Source organism: Sus scrofa, chromosome 14 (assembly GCF_000003025.6).
Source record: "Sus scrofa isolate TJ Tabasco breed Duroc chromosome 14, Sscrofa11.1, whole genome shotgun sequence".
In the NCBI taxonomy this organism is placed as follows: Eukaryota; Metazoa; Chordata; class Mammalia; order Artiodactyla; family Suidae; genus Sus; species Sus scrofa.
The window spans coordinates 37,577,824-37,597,506 of record NC_010456.5 but is presented as its reverse complement, the minus strand read 5'-3'; the positions used below and the strand labels follow the sequence as shown (position 1 = coordinate 37,597,506).

The window sequence follows — 19,683 nt, the reverse complement described above, 5'->3', positions numbered from 1 at the left end:
TCAAATATGCGCCCTGGAATTACCTTTCCCTTGCAGAGAAAACTGCCCTCCCCCCTCGCTAGACACAAAGTTTGCACAGAGCTGGTCGCGCTTCACACGCACAGTTCGGGCTGGGGCCTCAGAAGGTGGCCTTGGGTCAGCCCGGTCCAACTTGAGACACCAAAGACTGCAGGGGGGCGTTCGATTTTGTCCCCTTCTCCTGCAGCCTGGAGAAGTGCTGCCTTGCCAAGCCCAAGCCTGGACTGGCTTCGAGGAGAGCCTTCTAGCTCCCCCCCTCCCACAGACGGGGGCAAGAAGGTATTTTTGACTTGGAGTTCCCAGATCAATGTGCAAGGGGAGAGCAAGCCTAAAATGAAAACGTTTGCAGTCCTCCAATGTATTTTTGGTTGGATTCGTGTGGGAAACTCTGACTTAGGGAGCGAGCCTTCTTTTTCCATTAAAACTTAAGTATCTGAAATTGTTATTCAATCCAATTCTAATCAGCCCCCTTCGGTCTCTCCTTTTGCTTCCTAATTTAAAGGAAAAGTAATTTCAGGATTGAAGCAGTTCCCTTCACCCGGGGTAAGGGACTTTTGTTTTTAGCTTTGTAACTTGAGTGACATCTCATTTTGGTTCAGTGGGGGCGGTCTTAATTATTTAAAGGCAAAAGGAAGGGGCTAAAGGAAGCCAGGAGAGAAAGAGACTGACTCGCCACCTTCCGGAAAGTTCCCTAAGGAAAACACTTAACACGAGGCCCAAGGACATTTCAATAAAAATTTATTGAAATTTCAATGATATTTTTAAGAGAGGGCAAAAAATACAGAAAACCAAAGAACTCATCAACAATTATAACACAAAATATACCTTCATGAATTTTTGTCTTTAAACAATCTCTCAGCACCTGACTTTTGAACTGTGAATATACCTCTATAGGCAACAATTCAAAACACCATCAACATTGAAGACAGTAAGTAGTCAATTCCACTTCTTTTTTTGAAGAAATCAGAAACTAGCAAGTACAAATACGAAAGAAAAATTAGAAAATCAAACTCAGAGCCTCTGCACTCCCCACCCCTCCAGCCCCCAAGCCATCTCAGAACCACGCTTAGGAATTTAAGGTGGGGCTGGGAATGGCACCACCTCCCCAGTTTTGGGCAAAATAGGTAATAGCACTTTTCCCCACTTTTGGACATTAAAAAAAAAAAAAATTTTTTTTTGCAGACAACTCTTGAAAAGTGTGTTGGTGTTGGTGCAGAGTGTTTTTCTCCTTTTAAACGCAATCCTGTGACCTTGAAATAAAACTGACTATAGGAAAACAAAACCACAAAACCTGACAGCTGCAATCGTATTTACATAGAGCTATGTACAATGTCAATAAATTAAAGTTTAATTTTCCGAGCATTCATATTCCACCTATTTACAAGAGTTATCAAATAATTACATAAATACTTTGTCTAATAGTCTCGCTTCTTCTTTATTATTTTTTTTAAAACCTTGTTATTGCATATACAGGAAAGAGAAAGAACTGCCAGAGGGACAACATGAATCTTGCTACAGAGCTTAGATAAAATAAATTCATTTTTTGTGTTTTCCCCACCTCTTCCCTTTAAATCATCCCCCTTGGGGTTTTTGGAGAATCTAGGAAAAGGGTAAGGGGTCATATTCTTCTCTCTCTAAAAGCAAGCATTCAAAATAAAATCCACAAATACATTACTGTGGAACATGCAAGAAGAGGCCTATAGCGGCTCTTAAAACATCACAAGAGTATTAAAAAGACACAGAGTTCCTTAATAGAGATTAAACAAGGGTGGTAGGGCCTTCCCTCCCTCAAACAATGCTGCCCAGGAATTTATTTAGAACGGGATACGCAGGTCACTAGAAAGTTTTTAATCTTCACAAACAGAATCATGTTCATGTATCCATTTGTCCCCGTTATTTTTTTTCTTTTAATTTTGTGTTTCCACTTGACACAGAGTGAAGGAAAAAATATATATATATAAATCTGCACTGGGGGAGAAGCTTTTCAACACCTTCTGTCCCAGGGCCTGGCTACCTTTATCTTCCCACAGCTTCCAGACCAGCCTCGAAGGAGGTGCTCTGGACACCAAGGCTTTAACTCCCACCCCCAAGAGCTCTATGCGACAGATTTTTCTGAGCCAGATCCTGGATGTATAAACCACATCAGGAAGACAGGGCCCATTTCTAGCACATTCTCTCCAGGGAGTCCTGCACCCCTTCCCAGACAGGGCTGCACAAAGAAGGGCTGACCTCACTGCACGCCCCTGGTTTATTTGACTTCCGACAAAGTGCACTGCAGACTGGACTGGACTGGAATGAAGAGACTTTTCTGGGGAGAAGTTTACGGGGATGTGCTGCGGGCCCTATCCGGCTTGGCTTCCAAACCGCTGACCAGGCGCTGAATGTTCTGCAGTTCGCTGGTGGCTGCCTCCTTCTCCGGGCAGAGTTTGGGCGACAGGGACACAGAGCTGGAGGAGAGCGTGGAGGAGCGGCTGTTGAGTTCCGAGCCGGAGTCCACAGCCACTGAGGCCGGGCTGGCGGCCAGGGCGGCGGCCTTGCTGTCGAGGGGCCCCGCGGCCGCGGCCATGGTCGGCAGGGCGGTGGTGAGCAGGCTGCTGCTGTCCGGCACCGGCACGGGGATGGAGTAGGGGCTGTAACGCAGCCGCGGGCGCATGCTGTTCAGGTTCAGGAACGGGTGGCGGTGCACGGAGCTGGAGGCCGCGGCCGACGAGGCGGCGGCGGCAGCGGCCATGTACGTGTAGGGATAAGGGAACAGACTTCCAAAAGGCGACATGGCCAGGCCCTGGGGAAGGAGAAGAACGAAGGCGGAGAATTAGAGACCCGGGGCTGCGCAGTGGGGAGGAGCCAACCTCAGCCGCTCAGGACACTCAGACTTCTTTAGGTCCAAATCTGAGCTAGGCCATCCTAGGCCAAAGTATTCACTCCCTGTGCCTCAGCTTTCTTATGACAAAAACAGGGACACGTTCAATAATATATATTATCGGGGACTTTATGTGTTATTAAATGAGCAAAATAATTCACACAGGACCCCTGGCCAATAAGACTGTTGGGAATTCTCCCATTAGAGTCAGTTGTTTCACCTGTTAAATGGGGCTGCAGTCAGTCTACCCCACAAAAGTGGCTGGGTGAAAGCCAGAGGGCATAAAATGTTGGACATACAAGTTTTTCATTCTTGTTGCTCCACCCCTCAGCCCTCCCCCTCCATTCCAGAAGTTTCTCAAATGAAAAAAAAAAAAAAATCCAGAGAAGATCCTTAAGCAAAAGGAAATTGAGGGGTGGGGCAGGTTAGAGGAGGAGAGAGTAAAGGGTGTTTGCTATGAACAGAGAGAAATCACCTAGCCCCAAATCCTGGTATTACACCTGGAGAGACTGAGGCAGGCCCTGGGGGTGCAGGAAGTCAATCAGCTAACAAGTGGCCAAAAATAGAATTAAAATCCAGGGACCCTCAGCTAATTCTCTCTGACCCACTGCCTTGGGTACCATTAGTATTTGTTTACTTGGGCAGCCCCTCGGCCACCTATCCCCAATGACAGGAGGGTCTCCAGAGAGGGATAGCACAGGAGATAGGAGGTGTGGAGGAAGGCCAGAAGCCAGCCCTTTTTTCAGTCCCCTCCTCCCCCCAGAGGGGGAGGCTGTTCCTGCCTCTTGGCTCAGGGAAGGGAGACGAATGTGCTCAGACAAAACAAAAGGCGAGAGCACACAGAAAACCCCACAGAACCTTTTCGCCCGGGTTCAGAGCATTTCCAGCGGCCTGAGACTTCTTCCCAGCTGCTGGAGCCCCAACACAGCTGTCTGAGCCACACACAGGCCATCAGGCCTGCCACAGCCACAGCCGGTCCCTCTTCCCTGACATTTCCCATGTGTGCACAAACCATTAACCCCTTGGGGAACAGGCTGGCCTGCTTTTGGTGGGGGGGGTGGGCAGGGAAATAGCTTCATATTGGAGGCTCAAGACTTAAGTCACCAGCCAGGGAGTCACTTCCCTTCCCCAGGCTATAGTCTCTTCCTCATCTAATTCCTATGGGAGGGCTGGCTGTGAAACATTTAAGAAGCTAAAAATCACAGCCCCTGGAAGAGGCCCTGGAGTCAGCTGGGGTAGAGTCTCAGGTCTACCACCTACCAGCTGTGTGACCTTGGAAAAGTTACTCGACGTTTCTGAGCTCTGCCTTTTCACCTAGAAGGTGGAGGTGATCACAAGACCACTCAAGTCAGAACAGAAAGTAGTTGCCTTTAACTTAAGCAGGCAGACTGGGTGAGGATCTTCTATCAAAGGGCTTGCAAACCAGAGTGAATGGAAGGAGGGGCTAGAGAGGAGGCTGATAAATACCTGTGAGGCCAAGACGTGCTGCTGGAGGTGGAAGGGCAGGGTGGCCGCAGACGCCCCTGACAGTCCCTGGGCCGCTGCGGCTGAGGCCATGGCAGTGGAATCCAGGCTTGAGACGCCGGTGGAGGCCCCAGACACGGTGGCCAGCAGGGGCCCCATGCCAGCTGCCATGCTGGAGAAGGCACCCCCCATGGCGAACTGGCTGGGGTGCAGGAAAAGCGGGTGCCCGTTGAAGAACTGCTGGCCGGCCAGGCCAGGGGCGAAGCCGAGGCCGGGCAGGGGGCCCTGGCCCAGGTGCGCAGCAGCCGCGTCTGTCTGCACGGTGAGCGGCGCGAAGGCCTCCTTGCCCGGCAGCGCACGAGCCTCCTCAGCCTTGGACGTGGCCGCGCCCTCGCGGCCCGGGCTCCGGCGCTCCTCGGCGCCCAGGACGCGGGTGCTGGACGAGATAGTGGCCGGGCTGTGGCGAGAGTCGGGCGACGCCTTGTCCAGACGTCCGCTGTCCCGGGGCCGACTGGGCGGCTCGGCTGCGAAGAGGTGCGCCTTGACCGCGGGGCTGCCCTTATCCCGGCAGGGATCCTCTGACGTGGTGGTGGAGATCTTGGCTGCGTCGCAGGCTTCCCGGCCGTGCTCCTCTTTGCTCTCAGCCTCGGCGTCGCTCTCACCCTCGCTGGGACACAGATCTACCGTAGGAGGGGAACAAAAGCCAGGCGGAAGGGAGTTAGCTCTAAAATCCAGGCCAGTAGAACTCAAGGTCCCCAGTTTAAATCCCAGCTCCGTCACTTGCAAGCTGCATAACCCCAGCAAGCCCCTTAACCTCTCTGTGCCTCACTTTTCTCATCTGCAAAGTGGGAGTGATGGTACCTCATTCTTGAGTGGAAGGATTCAATAAGTTAACATTGCATTTCAAGGATTTAGAGAGCTGACCCCCCCACACAGAGACCCCCTTCCCCAAATCTTCTGTGAATTTTACTATTTTACAGCAAAGCATGGACTGAGCTCCTACTAGGTCAAAGCCTTTCCTGGCCTTTTCCCATTCGATTGCAAATTCACTTTTTAAAAATAAAAACTGACTTACACTAAATCTCCCTGCTGGAGCACCTTGCAGTTACTCTGTCTTTGTTCAAAGAGTGGTTGAGGTCAGCCCCTTCCACAGATTTGTGGCTTCTTTCAGAAGGATTGGTTTGGAGAGAACCCTAACATCTGAATTGGTGGTGGCAGAAGCGAACACCCCTCCCCCAACACACGTACACACACCACGGAACCTTCTCTGTTTGCCCCTGTCTCTGCAGACAGAGATGGGTGATGGGCAGCCCACTCACTGCCTGCAGACAATCATAGATTCTCTTTTGCTCTCACCACACCCTCTGTGGGTGTCCTACCAGAAAAAAAGAAAAGAAAAGAAAAAAGGACCCCATTTTGTGTTTAAAGCTTAAATGGATTGAAGACATAAAGGACTTTCATTTTATTTCACTTAAAAAAACAGGTTTCTTCCCGTTGAGAGCACGTGTGTCTTTCCAAATAAATAGTTCTTGCTCTTTAAACACAGGAAACCGGCTGGAGATTTGAACAGCCCGTCCCCTCCCATCTCCTACCCGCCCCCCCCACTCAGATTCCCAGGGCCCCATCTCCACTCACAGGTCAATGGTTGCTTTATAGCTGAGTGTTCCCTGGGCCACCTTCCCTGTTCCAGGTGGCAGAGACTATCCCACCACCCCCAACCCAGCCTAACATAGAGTTCAAAGCTAGTTAAAAAAAAAAAAAAAAGTCAGCTTTGCTTGCTTGGAGGGATAGGAAGAAGGAGGGAAAAGAGAGAGGGGCGCTCCAGGCCCCCACCCAGAGAGGACTTAGGACAGAGGCCACCCTCTCCTCCTGGACACATCAATGTCTGCGGAAAAGGGGCTGAGCTCTTACACTAGCACAGGAAGAGGTACACACCTGATCACCCTTTTTGAGCTTTGGCTCCTGCTTACAAACTTCTAGAAGGGTCTGAAGCTTTGAAGGGGCAGGTTCCCCCGTGGGTGTCCCTGTCCCTCGCCCCCCAACTCTTCAGGCCTCCAGGACCTGGAGAAACCTGAGACATCTGAGGCGGCCAGGCTCACCTTTGAGGTTCGATGTCCCCACAGTGGAGACGGCCGGAGAGGAGGACTGGGCAAAGCAGTTGAAGGCGGCCTGTTCGCTAGAGGACTCATCCGAGGTGCCATTCTCTTTTTTGTGTCTGTCATCGAACACCCTCATGGACTGCAGGGTGAGCTGCTTTCTGTGGCAGAAGCCCACACCCAGCGTTACCAATCCGAACAGGCATTTCCCCTCTCTGCTCACCTCAGCCTCTCCAAAGAGGCGCGCACACACCTCGCCCAGCCTGCGCCCACGGACAACACTAATTCCCTGAAATCTGCAGGCCCTGGGGCAGCCACGGGGACCCAAACATTGTTCTGGATCCTGCCACTGGGCTGAAGAGTGTGGCCTGGGGGGAGGGAGGAAGGAAGAAGGCTTCGAGTGTGTTTATTCAAGACCGGGAGGTTTCTCTAGGGAGGGGGCATTGGCTGGGGCTGTGAAATCTTGTTTAAAAACAAAGAGCAAGAGGGGAGACTGGAGCTGGCCAGAGACAGCTGAACAGCCGGCCTTACAGACCGAGGGGAATCGAGGACTCAAACCAGTGAACACAACCCGCCTACCAACTCCGGACTGGGTTGCTAAGATTGAGAGGAAGTGGTTATTTCATGGTGCATTTTACTATCATTGTTTCACCAACACATTAATCAGAGTAAAAAGAAAAGCTAAACTATTTAGATGTTAGAAATTATTTTTCAATGCCCGCCCCTCCCCCAAGAGGATAGATTAAAAAATTGGGGCTGATTTTCCGGATTTTCGAATTTCTTTGAAAGCTGGTGGGGGAGGGAGGCAGAGCTTCTTTTCTATACCATCCGGCTGTCTGCTTAATGCAAAATGGTTCGTGTCCCCACAGAAGGAGGGAGACACAGACTCCAGGGGCCTCGGTTCTGTCTGACCCTTTGCAAGACAAGATTACAAAAATTCCAAAGCATTTTGTGAATAGCTTAGTCCATTCTTGGGACCTGCCCAGGATGAACTTATATTAATTAGGAATTAATTAATAGGCATCTGTATGTAATCTGTTATCCCTGGTACTTTTCTTCCAGAGACATCTATGGGGTGGCCTGGTTAACTTCCTTTAAGGTACCGTGGAGGAGGTAGAAAAAGTAGTGTATTGAGAGCAGTAAGCTCTTGCTCTGGCCAAGGGGGAGGAAACCTTTTTCCACCCTTCCCCCACCCTTCTCCATATAAGTGCCTACATCCCATTTCTAAGAGTTGAGATCTGGGACCTAGAAAAGTGATTTTCTAAATTATCAGAGAAATGACCATCTCAGCTCACCTTTTTTCTCTCCTGCCATTTCCAGTGTCCCGGAAACCTTTTGCAAAAGGGTTGTTGTCTATTTTTAACTGAGTTATCTAGAGGAGGAGACACAAGCAAGAAAGAGACATTGGCCTCATTTTCTAGAATGTTCTGGGAGTGTTCCCCCTCCCAACCCAACAATCTACTAGACATCTGACAGCCAACTGGAGAAGTCCCCTGGATATGCCAGGTTAAAGAGAATGGAGCAGGGACCACAGTGGAAGTTTGGAGGGGGTTCGGAGGAAAACCAATGGAGGCTATGCTGCCATGGCTGGCATCTTCCCCAGGAGGCCAAAACCAAGGGTTCCAGGCTGAAGTGATCCTGCCTGGGTAGCTGACAGCTTGGGCTTAGAAATAGAAAAGCTGTCAAAAGGGCAACCTGTTTGTAGATCTTATAATTATGCTTTTAATTCGACTTTTTTATACAGTGCAATTGGTCATAAAATACATTACGATACATTTCCTGCCCCCAAAACACACACACACACACACACACAGCACACCCTTCAACCTTTTCTGTAAATCTAATAAAATGATTTATGGCATTTCACTACCCTTGTGCTGGAGGGGGTTTGCTTATTTTTGCTGGGTGTAGGGAGTGTGTGTTTGAGGAATTACAATATTGACAATTACAGATTTAAAAGGACTGAATGACCACTAGAAACCTTTGTTTTCTTTGATATACTTTGCCACGGACATTACAGGGAGAAGGCTCATGGCCTCTCTGAGCAAAAATGCTGTATTTTATTATTCCACTAACAACTTAGATTCTCAGGATTCTGGGTCTAAAGGGAGCATGCATTTCACATGCTGAGGAAAAAATAGTAGATAATTTTTCAAACCCCTTCCCTGGGGCGGGGAAACGGATGGTTGTGTACAGAGTTCTCTAGAGGTGGAAAAAGGGCCCCCTGGATAGATTCTTGTTCTTGGAATGAATTCCTGTTTGCCCTTCTCACAGGCAGAGGAGGTCCTGATGTCCTAAGTCTCCAGACTAAGGAAATAGACCTGGAACACCCCACCCCCATCATCAGGCCGCAGAGGACCCACCCAGACTGATACTGAATTCAAAATGTAAGGCCTTGTCCAGTCAGCTGGACTGGCTCTGTGGTCCAGGGTTCAGAAGTTGAAGGGCAGGGGTCCTCAGGTTCGCCCCCCCCATCCCCACACCCATCCCCCAGTGAGCCAAGCTGGCCGCTGGTGAATAGGCAGCCAGAGTCACTTTCTCTGTGTCTCTCTGCACACATGCCCATGACCTTCAGGGCACCATTGCTTTACATACTAGGCTCTGCCTGCTGTTGCATTTGGGGGTACTCCTCACCCCAGGCCTCAGGCCCCAGGGAGGGAAAAAAAAAAACCCTTCAAATGAAGTGGTGACTTCGGTCATCTCATCTCAAAAGCCGCAGACAACTCAATTAGCATGACCCTATGATCAGAGTAGGTCTTTCCACACACACACACACACACACACACACACACACACACACACATCATAAAAAACACAGCAGCATAAAAGGTAATAAAAACCAGACCAGCTACTCGGGATTTCTGGCTAGGGGAAAAATCTGGTCTTTGCTGGAATTCTCCTCCCCAGATCCCGAATGGCTTTTGCCTTCAATTTTTATCTGGTTCCCTTTCAAACCTGATTGCTGGATCTTTCTTCCTGAAGGGGAAGAGGATGAACCTTGCAACCAACAGGAGAAAGCCCAGGTGGGGGTGGGGCAGGCGACTTAAGTGACGGGTGGTTATAGGTTCGTCTCACTGGCCAAGTTAGTTTGGCCTCCCCCCCCCCACTCAGCATTGGATTCCTAGCTGGTCAAGTTGTTTTTTTTTCTTTTTTCTTTCTTCCCTTCTGCCTCTGCAAGGTACCAGTGCCCCTTTCCCAAAAGTTGCGCTGAAGGTCACATCGAAAGAATCAGACTCCCATCTCAATGCTCCTGTAAATGTTCTCATCCTCGCTGGAAAGCAGCTTAAGGAGGGGAGGGGGTGTTCATATCATCATTAGAAAGAAAAGCGCCCGGGCTTACCTTATCATTCTGGTATGCCGTCACAGCGATGAATTCGGTTTCGGGAAACAAGTACGTCCGAAAAGTACTATAAGGAAGTTTTAAGATGTCGTTGGCTCTCACGATGTGGAACCGGGGCTGGTATTTGTGCATGGAGTTCAAGATAGTCTGCAGGGGCCAGCAAGAGGAGACACACACATCACAGGAGGATTTAGTGGGATCTTCGGACCCCTGCCAGGCTGACATCTACCCCACCAAAGGGCACCAGGCTGGTATGGAGCCCACCTCCTCCGAGGAGGACCTCTGAGGGAACATTCGCCCCGCATGTGCTCTCTTCTGGAGAATCCAAATTGCTCCTTGATTTCCAAAGGGTCCCCCCACCCTCACCATCTAAGGTGGATTCGTACCTCGAACCCTAGCCTACCTGAGTACCAAAACTATAATTCCCCTGCCACGTTGCTTGATCACTTGGGAAGGCCAAAGTCTTAAAAGATAGAGAAAAACATGCATTTTAATTTACAAAATGATTCAGTCCTTTAAGCGCCCACTAATTGACGAGCCCAATCCACTTAAAGCCCTGAAAGGCTGAACTCTAGAGAGGAATATTTATGCCTTAATCAAATCAAGGGCTTCAAATGCAATTCCTGCCCGCTGAAGATATTTCCACGCCATTCACGTCTTCCTGGGCCTAATCTTTCTGCTTCTTCCTCACTTATCACTCTGTTTATTTTATTGAAATGCTGGGGAGGCGTAGGAGCAGGGGGCAAAAGGTCCTTTGCTTGACTTTTACAAGCAATCTCAATCTCCAGCAAGTTTCTAGGGATTCCCTTACTGAATCCATATTTATACTCCACACACACACACACACACACACACACACACACACACACACGTTTTATACTGAGGGACCCGAGTCTCATTTCTAATAAATATGACTTTCGCCTAAGCCCCATTCTTTTTTAGTCCAAGGAAAAAAAATCTTTCAAAAAAATGTATTCACACCCTCTCGCAACGCAGTCAAGGCTTCTAACCTTAAAATTCTCCTAAGCAAAAAATAGGATGGCTGGTTTCAAAATACAAGTGTGCTATGGTAAAACAAGCTCTCTACAAACACCTATCCTTAACACTGGTTTTCTAGCTTCACGATCGGTTTTTAACTTCCCTGTCAGGTCAAGCAGTTACCAAAACCTGGACTTGCCATCGAACAGGAGCCGGTAAAGTTTTCTAGCCCTCATTTCTTTTAGAATTCTAGGCCTTCCATTACCCGAAGAGAAACACACCCCAGAATTCTCTCTTTGGCTCTGTTTGCGGATCTAACAAGTTTGCTAGGCTTTGCAATCGAGAGCCAGGGAGAAACTCTTGATTTTACAGGAAAGGGGGAAACCTTGCCTTTGCTAGGGAGAAGAAAATTTCACGAAGGGAAGCAATGAAACTTACAAATCCGTGTTTGTCCGAAATGTTGTTGGTGAGTTTCAGTTTGTGGAAAGTGACAACCTTGGACATCCACTGTTCCCCGGTAGCAGGGCTGTCTGGGTGAATGTACATTCTCTTCGGCATTTCGGGGTCAGCCTTTCCTGCCACCATCCACCGAGAATTGTGAAATTTATACCGACAGTCATCAGCAGCTATAATGTCCATCAACAAAATGTATTTGGCTTTTTTATCCAGCCCAGAACACCTTACTTTAAATGGAGGAAACATTCGCCTACAAGGGAGAGGAAGAGACAAGAAAAAAAGAAAAAAAAAATCACTCAAAATCTTGGGTTTGATCCCCTATCCTAAAAGGTGTAAATCAAATTTAAAACTTTCTATTGCAATCAAGGAGCTTGTACCATTCACAGTAGGGCAACTGGGTCCAAAATAGTTTCCTTCCACAAGAGAAGGATGAAACACACTCAAATATCTCTATTTTAAATGTCCCAAGATTCAAAACAAGTGAATTGTGGCATTGGATATCTCCACATCATCTAATAATTTTTTATGATTTTTTTTGGTCTCTTGTATGACTTTATAGATTACCCTCCTTAGAGGGGAGTTCTTGCCTCTGCCTTTTCCTATGGGTGTCTAGTTCTAAACCGCTTGGGGTAGGATTTGAGTCAAGTTCAGTCAATCAAGGCTAGAGTTTTCCACCACCCATGGGTGAGAAAATGTTAACCGTATCAGGCAAAGAAATGTCAAGTTGCACCCCTCTCTGCTGTGGAACAGCAATCCCGCTGCTGGCGAAATGAAACTGTACTTGGGTGAGTTCTCAAAACGAATTCTGAAGGTTGGGGTAGACTCCCAGGCCTGATCGCCAGCCTGCCTAGCAGCCGCTAACCACATTTCCCCCACACACACACCCCCAACTGCTTGGGCCAGTCCAAAAGTGCCTGACTCTACCACCAAATTGCTTTTTTATTTCCCAGAAGCATTGGCATTCTGTACTTTTGACTTAAAAGGGAGCAGAGAGCGCGTCGCTGTGAAACAGACTGAATGTCTTCTGGGCTGGAGGATTTTATGCCAAACTTTGGCCTCTTACAGCTCAGAATGACACAGAAAGCTACAGGCATCAAGAGAGGGATTTTCTTGTTATTCCTTCAACTGCATGCCTTGATAGACTTCAATGTCTTTAAAAAAAAATCAGTAATTTTAAATGACAGGCAAGCTTTGGTCAGGCAAGGCCTTCTAAATGTTAGGTAAAATATGGTTGATAATATTCACACATAAACCAGCAGTCTGCGTCTCTCCACTGGCTTCCTGGGTCTGCAAACATAATCTTAATTATCCAAAATTGCCTGCTGAACTCTCTCTTGGATTACAGACACATGGAGCAGTGAGGACAAACCCCAAATACCCCTGTATTCCACTCTAACGCTGGCAGGGGTAGGCTCAGGCCCCCTCCAGACCCAGAAGCTAAGCTGGAGGGCAGAAAGGGCAAGGGCCGCTCCTGCCAGGCCTCCCACTACCACGCAAACCAAAAGGGCTGTTAAGTGTTTCTCTCAGAGACCCAAATGAAACAGACAAAAATACAACATCTACAAAGAAGGTTGTTCCAGAAAGGTTTGATCAGTGAACTTCCTGCAATGGGGTGCTTTTTTCTTCTTCCTGCAGAGATGTCTGTGCACCATAGAAAAAATTCTATCTATCCTGTAGGGATCCCAGGATGCAGACCCAGGGAGGGAAAACTGCCTGCTGGCTGCAGACGCCCAGGTAAGGTGAAATTTCCTGCCACAGGGGCAGGGCCGGGAAAACTCAGTACACAGTTCCGGGGGAACCAAGTTTTTCCCTAAGCAGAAATAACTGGCAAACCGACTCTTCTGGAAGGAGAGAGATAAAACCAGGAAAGAAACCTTCGGTAGCTTGGGGGAGGGGGCCCGATGCTGGCTTACCTTCCCGACTTGGTAATGACCATCTCAGTGCCCCGCTTGTGGAACTGATCCCAAAGTTCTTTGGCCTCGAGGTGCACCTTGGGGTCATCCTCCACTTCTTCTTCAGGCTCCATGGTCTTCAGAGGCCTCAGATGTGTCTGGGGCCCCAAGGAGGAGAAAGGGATGCCGGTCTCGGCCGCCCCCACCAATTGATCCATGATCGGCTTGGCCAGGGCGCCGGGCAGCGAGAGCGCCGCCGCGCCGTTGGGAGGCAGCGTCAGCGCGGGGAAGAAGGGCGGCTGGTGACCCAGCACCGCGCTCATGGCGAAGTCCGGCGCCCGGTGAGGTAGGAACGGATGGTAGGCCATGCTTGTCCCAGGAATGACCGGATCTCTCATGGAGAGGCTCATCCACTCCAGGCGGGGCGCTGGGCTCCAGCCGGGGACAAGTCCGCAGCTGCTGTTTTGTTTTGTTTTTGTTTAACAGCAGCACATAGTTTGGAAGAAAAAAAAAACGCGAAAAAAAAGGGGGAGAATCACAAATAAGGCACCTCAAGGGGGGTTCTTTTGGGGAAGGGAATGTCTCTTTTAAAGTGGGGAAAGCTAGAAATCAGGAGACATAGTCGCGTGGTGACTGTCCTTGTGTCTCGCGTTTTCAAAAAGCCGCTCCTGGAAGTCGGTTTCAGAGGCGAGGGAGCGAGCAGGCTCTGGACTTGCGCCGGAGCCCTGCCGCTTGGCTCGAAATAGACACTCCAGCCCTTGGTCCCAGCAGTCGCTCCCCAGCCCCCAGTTCTTTGTTGCAAATGCGAACAATTCTCCTAGGAGACTTTTTACCTCTTCTTCTCCTTCTTCTTCCCCCGCCCCCCTATCTCTGCCTCTCCCTTCGGCTCGCAGGAGGCGTCTGCAACTGCGCTAGACCAGCTTGACCAGCGAGCGAGAGTGGAAAGTCTCTCTTCTTTAAAAAAAAAAAAAAAAAAAAAAAAAAATCTGATTGAAGCCCTCTTCAGCCAGCGCTATCAAAACTTGAACTGCAAACTGGCTTCCGCTCGCCCTCCTCCTCCTTCCTCCGCTCCGAACCTCCGGAGGGTGTCTGGGTTTCAATCCGAATCTTGCTGTGCTCTTCTCCCGCGCCTGTCTTCCTTGTCCTAAAACGTGAGCGAATTCGCTTCCTAAATCTGCGTCCAGACGCGCAGGGCAGGGAGGATTTAGGGGGGGGAGGAGGAGAATGAAAAGAAGGGAGAGAGGGAGGGTGAGAGAAAAAGAGAGACCAAGTGGGAGAGGGAGCGCGAGGAGAGGGAGGGAGCGAGAGAAAGCCAGCGAGAGCTCCTCGCCACCCTCCTCTGCCTCTAGAATTCCCCGGGCGTCTGCTCGGCGGCTCTAGAAGGTCGGGCTCTGCCGTGGGCTGCGGGGAGCCGGAGGCCTCTTGATTGGCTCTTTGACGCTTTCGGACCAATTGTGTTGCTGCATAGGCGTGGTTTTCACAGGTCGAGTGCTGGGGGATAGAGCCGAGTTATAAAAAGAAGGTGTCGGAAACTGTAACGTCGCAGCGCCGCACCGGTACTACTGCCTGTCCTGTGAATATGTCAACATGATCAGAGGGAGGGCGGGGAGCCACTGGGGAGCGCCGCACAGAGTCGCCTCTAGGTGGCTTATCGAGAGATCGCCGCAACCCCAGAGCGAGCGAGCTCTGGCTCAGCCCACGTCTGAAATGCCTCAGTCATCCAGCCCTCATTCGAGGGAGGAGGCAGGGCCAGGGAGGACGGGGGAGGGAGGCGGGAGCGAGAGAGCCTGGCCAGGAAGGCGGAGAGCGCGCCGGGCTCCTGGCCGGGGCGCTCCCCTCTCGCGCGCTAGGCTCGCCTCTCGGGCCGCCCCAGCTGTTTCTCTCTCCCTCTCCCCCTGTTAACTCGGCCTCGGGCGAGCCGAGCGTAAGGCTGAAGCTCCCGCGAGCTGCCATCCAGCCGCCAGGCTCAACAAAAGCCGGCAGCCGCGGAGAGGCAAGCGCCGCCGAGTCTCCAGGCTTGCGCGCTCTCCAGCCCCACGTGGAGCCAAGCTCCGCCCGGCCGCCGCTAAAGGGCTCCCGAGCTCGGGTGACTCTCGGTGCCGGTCTCCCCGGCAGCAGGGCTCGCGGGCTCCCGAACACACGGGGTGCGGCCAGATCTTAGCCCACGCGAGTGAGGGCTCCCTCCCCACCGTGCCCCACCCAAGACTGTGCGCGGAGACCCAAACGCCCTCAACACATCTGTAGGCAAACACTGGCCAGCTTAATGGGACCCAGCCAGCCGCGAAAACCATGTACACGCAAACACGTACACAGCTTGCGCGGGACTGCGCCCAGCTCACTCTAGGAGATGGACTCCGGCTGTTTTGAAGTGCGTTTACCAGCCCTTTTAGATCTCGTCCTCCATTTGGATTCAGGCTCCCGGTATTCCACCTGAATATGTGTGTGAGTGTAGAGGGGAGATCCGAACAAAGTGAGCGCAGAGAGGGGCTAGATTCTGGGCCTGTCCCCGACCGGCCGCTGACCTCCCCCTCGGCGGCGGCCCGGCTCGGTGCAGAGGTGCTGGAAAGGGGTGGGCGAGTTGGTCGGGGGAGGTGCGCCAGCCCCGTATCTTCTCCAGGCATCACACTTATCTCTCGGTGCCTCAGTTCTTTCTCCACCCTGGGGACTTATCTCGCCAGAAGTCGGGGGCTGAATTTGTAAAACAAACCGTGAAACGCCCCACCCCAGAGGCGAGGTGACTGGTTCCAGTTCAGGTAGGGTGGTGGGGGGGGAACCTCAGCAAGGGTGAAGGGGAGGGAGGCAACTGGATTTTACCTATCAGACCCGTCGTGGAATTGGTAACTGTTACCTCAGGTCCCTGACCAGGTCAGAGGATTCCCCAAACCAACATTTCTCACTTCTGGGAGGCAAAGACTTGGGCCGCCCCTGCTTAGATGGAGGGAAGTCTTGGAGACAGTACTCTTACCCCTCCTGAGTAGGGAGCTTCCCCGAATGGAAAGGGAAGGAAGAAAGGGCTGATTGCGGGGCCTAGGGGGTTAAGAAACCCCAGGCTTGGGATGCATGTGTGTCTCTGTGTGTGGAAAACCAGCGCATTCCTCTCTTACATTTTGCCTGGTGTAGCCCCTAAGCCCCCAGCTCCCATACTCCGAAGTGGGAGCAAGTGGAGGGTGAAAATGCAGTTCCATTATGGGTCACCCGCGCCAGATAGGGGTGGAACTTTTGAGGCGACAGGATTTTCCAGCCTCGCATTTTTGACGCACATGGTTAAGAGCGCTTGGCGCCAGCGCTAAGAATTCCCTGAAGTCACCAGAGAGAATAGAGTGGTTCTGCGAACTCCGTCTGGCTCGCCATCTCGCCCCTTTCTTTCCCTTTCGGTCTGTCTTTCCCTGGCGTCCTCTTGGCCTTTCTCTGCGGTGGTGGAGTATGAGGGCCGGGGTGTCGGCTCACAACGCCCCCTCTCTCCTCCCAGGCGGCCCTGATCCCCAAGGGTGCGAGAAACCAGGCCTTCCCACTCCTTACACCGACCACCGAGGTCACCGCAGGGTTTCACCAGTCTCCCGAGGCTGAAACCCGCCCCCTCCCCCACAGTGCTGGCTGCCTGAGCCTGGGGCTGAAGAGCTCCGCTTTCTGGAGTGGCCCACAAACCCCGGTCCGGTTTTGCCTGCACTTCTCGGCCAACCTCTGCTCCCCCGCTCCCAGTAAAAGGAGACTAATTCTGCAACCACGAAATGACTGACCCCCCCCCCCCAGCCCTCTCACCCACTTGGCGCTGCAAGCATCCAGATGCCCAGGAGACAGACATTTTACTCGGTCCTTTGCATTCTGGCTTACTTCGGTTTTGAACGTGGGAGAGGAGCGTGCTGATTTAACTAGTAAATATCTCCACTTGCCTTTGGCCTCAACGGTGGGGGTGGACCAAGACTGAGTTCTGCTGCCCCTCGGCCTCTTCCCTCACGTGCCGATTTTTTGCCCGTAGCTCTAACTTAACCCTGGGGTCACCCCCGTTGCCACTCCTGACCCCACTCCCACTCCAGCGCACAAGGGCGTGGGAGGGGGGGGAAGTTTGCGGGGTTCTGAATCGAAAATGTCGACATCTTGCTAATGGTCTGCAAACTTCCGCCAATTATGACTGACCTCCCAGACTCGGCCCCAGGAGGCTCGTATTATGCAGGGAGGCTGCAGTAACTTGGGATCAAAAGCGGGAAGGTGCGAACTCCTCTTTGTCTCTGCGGGGCCGCCGCGCCCCCCTCCTGGTGGGTGATAAACCCACTCTGGCGCCGGCCGTGCGCTGGGTGATTAATTTGCGAACAAACAAAAGCGGCCTGGTGGCCACCGCATTCGGGTTAAACATTGGCTAGCGAGTTCCGAAGACTTGTGCCAGGCCTGGCGGCCGGGAGAACTCACAGGCTAGTGCGCACCCGGCCCCGGGCGTTTAGGCTCCCGCCTCGGGCTCTACACGATCTTCTTTTTTTTCCTTGCATGCAGACCCCTTCGGTCGTCTCTCTCCCCGCCTCACGTTCAACAAAAGACAGACCGGAACACTGAAGGAGCCTGCTCCTCGGCCAAGCCCGAGATGCCATGCTTTAAAAGAATGGGGGAAAGGGGCCAAAATTTGAATCCAAGATGCGGTCCGAAACTCCTGGTGTACCCCCAATATTTCTCCATCTTTTGCCAAGAGTATTCACTTAATTGTAGGCCCGATTTTTTAAAAGGTTAAAAAAAACCCTCCCCAAATCTGCAACGCTTAAGGCGAAGAAGAAGTCTTGTAAATGCGGATGTTAAAGTGGGGAAGGGGCAGGGGGAGCCTCAGAATAAGTGTACGTACACGGGAAGCCGAATCACCTAGCCTCAGCGCAGGCCACAGACGCCGCCGCAGAGAAGCTAGCTTTACCAAAGAATCAGCTCTCGGAAAGCCTCTGCTGATCCCACTTTTCCCTGTGGCGCCGCCTGCCTCGAACTATAAAGGGGGCAAATCGACCCCTTTGTGACCGAAAAGTGTTTATCTGAAGTTTACAAAAAAGGGGGGGAATGTGCGGAGGCGGGGGAAGGATGGTGGGTAGGAGGGGTCGTTTACTTTGGCAAGTTTGCTGTAAATATTCTTTTTTTGGCATGCGTGAGGTCTGGCGAGGGACTATTACACGCTTATTCCCTCTTAAACTTTCACCCGCCGTTTGCCGCGGAGGTTTTTTTTTTTTTCTTCAGGCGGAGGTGTCGCTAAATTTGGAACTCTGTTGACATAAGAACATCCCGGGTTTCTCCAGGGGTCTGAGGCCTGAGTTTCCAATCGGGGTCGGTTCAGACATAAACTTTTTTTTTGAGGGGGGGTTCTGGATAGAGGTGGCTCTCTGTTTTTGCCCGGTGTCCCCTTCCTGAGATCCCAGGCTCTTTGGATATTGACAAGCTTTGAAATTGACTAGGTTCCTGCTCCAGGACCCCCAGCCTCCTTCCGGCTCAATACCCCTAACTGGAGGTGACTTTCAGGTCCCGGACCTCATGGAGGCCACTCCCTCAGGGGGATGCCCAGGTTACAGGATTCCTCCTGCAAATAGGCTAGCACCCTCCTCCCCACATTAACACCCCTGCACTACTCCAAACCCTAGGTCTCTCCAAAGCAGTTCTGAAGTCAATGGAGGACTCCAGACCTGGGAGGCTTGATTTTCCTTCTGGAGTTTCGAATCTCCCCCCTCATCCCCACCCCAACTTAGTTTAAGAGCCTAGTTGCTCTCAGGTCTGGAGGCTTCCAGATCAGTTTCTTTGACTAAGAGTCAGTTTGCCCATCTTTCTTCCCTCCCAGGGCATAGGCACAAAACTCTTGGTTGGACCAGAGAGGGCATTCACTTCTGTTTTCTTTTCTTTTTTCTTTTCCTTCCTTCCTTCCTTCCCCACTTCCTTCCTTCCTTTTTTTTTTCCTCTCTTCTCTGTCCATGTTTTTCAATATTCTGTGATTGCCAATCTCTGCCCTTTCTTCTCCTGTTTCCTTCTATTTTCTCTTCCCTCCCTGGCATCATTCTTATTCTTGGCTTCTATGCCTCTTTGCCAGTCTCACGCGCCAACCTTTCCTCCTCTTATTCTCTCTGGTTTTGATTTACTCTCTTTCTTTTTCTTTCTTCTCCCTGTTTATTTTCTCTGGCCTTCTTGGTCCTTCCTGAATTCTTTCCTGCCTTTCTGTATTTCTGGTTTGCCTCTGTATACCCCCACCACCACCACCACCATGTTTTCCAGGGACCATGACAGGCTGGAGATACTACTTCGTCCTTGGTTGGTTTCAAGCAAACACCTTCCCCTCCCGCCCTTGGCCAGCAAGATAAGGTGTCCTGAGAGATAGAAAAGTGTCAGGCCCATTTGTGTAGGTCTCTTGCTGCCTTTGGTAGCCTCAAAATCATCCCTTTTCCCAGAGCTGGCTCTCACCCCTGTTCCAAGATTCTGATCCCCATTCTCTTTCTCTCTCTCTCCCCTCCTTTCCAAGGTAGGAGCACAGGATGAAGCATAGCATGTCGGGCCCTAAAGCCCCAGCTCCTTGCCTCTGTCTCACTCCAGCAGCACAGGATTTTCCTGTAAGGCACATTTCCCTGTCCTCTG

General features: G+C 51.2%; 1 protein-coding gene across 2 annotated transcripts; it reads right to left on the bottom strand.

Moving 5' to 3' along the window:
- Positions 740-14,803, bottom strand: TBX3 (T-box 3). Of its 2 annotated transcripts, XM_001928002.4 has the most exons (8): positions 13,126-14,685; positions 11,195-11,462; positions 10,182-10,241; positions 9,779-9,925; positions 7,734-7,810; positions 6,442-6,599; positions 4,346-5,022; positions 740-2,800 (listed from the first exon to the last, which is right to left on the bottom strand). In XM_001928002.4, exons 1-8 carry the CDS (start codon positions 13,512-13,514, stop codon positions 2,339-2,341), a joined length of 2,238 nt encoding a protein of 745 aa, XP_001928037.1. In that variant the 5' UTR covers positions 13,515-14,685; the 3' UTR covers positions 740-2,338. The 2 variants fall into 2 exon arrangements, with proteins under 2 accessions (XP_001928037.1, XP_001928032.1); XM_001927997.5 differs by lacking the exon at positions 10,182-10,241 and having other exon boundaries at positions 13,126-14,803.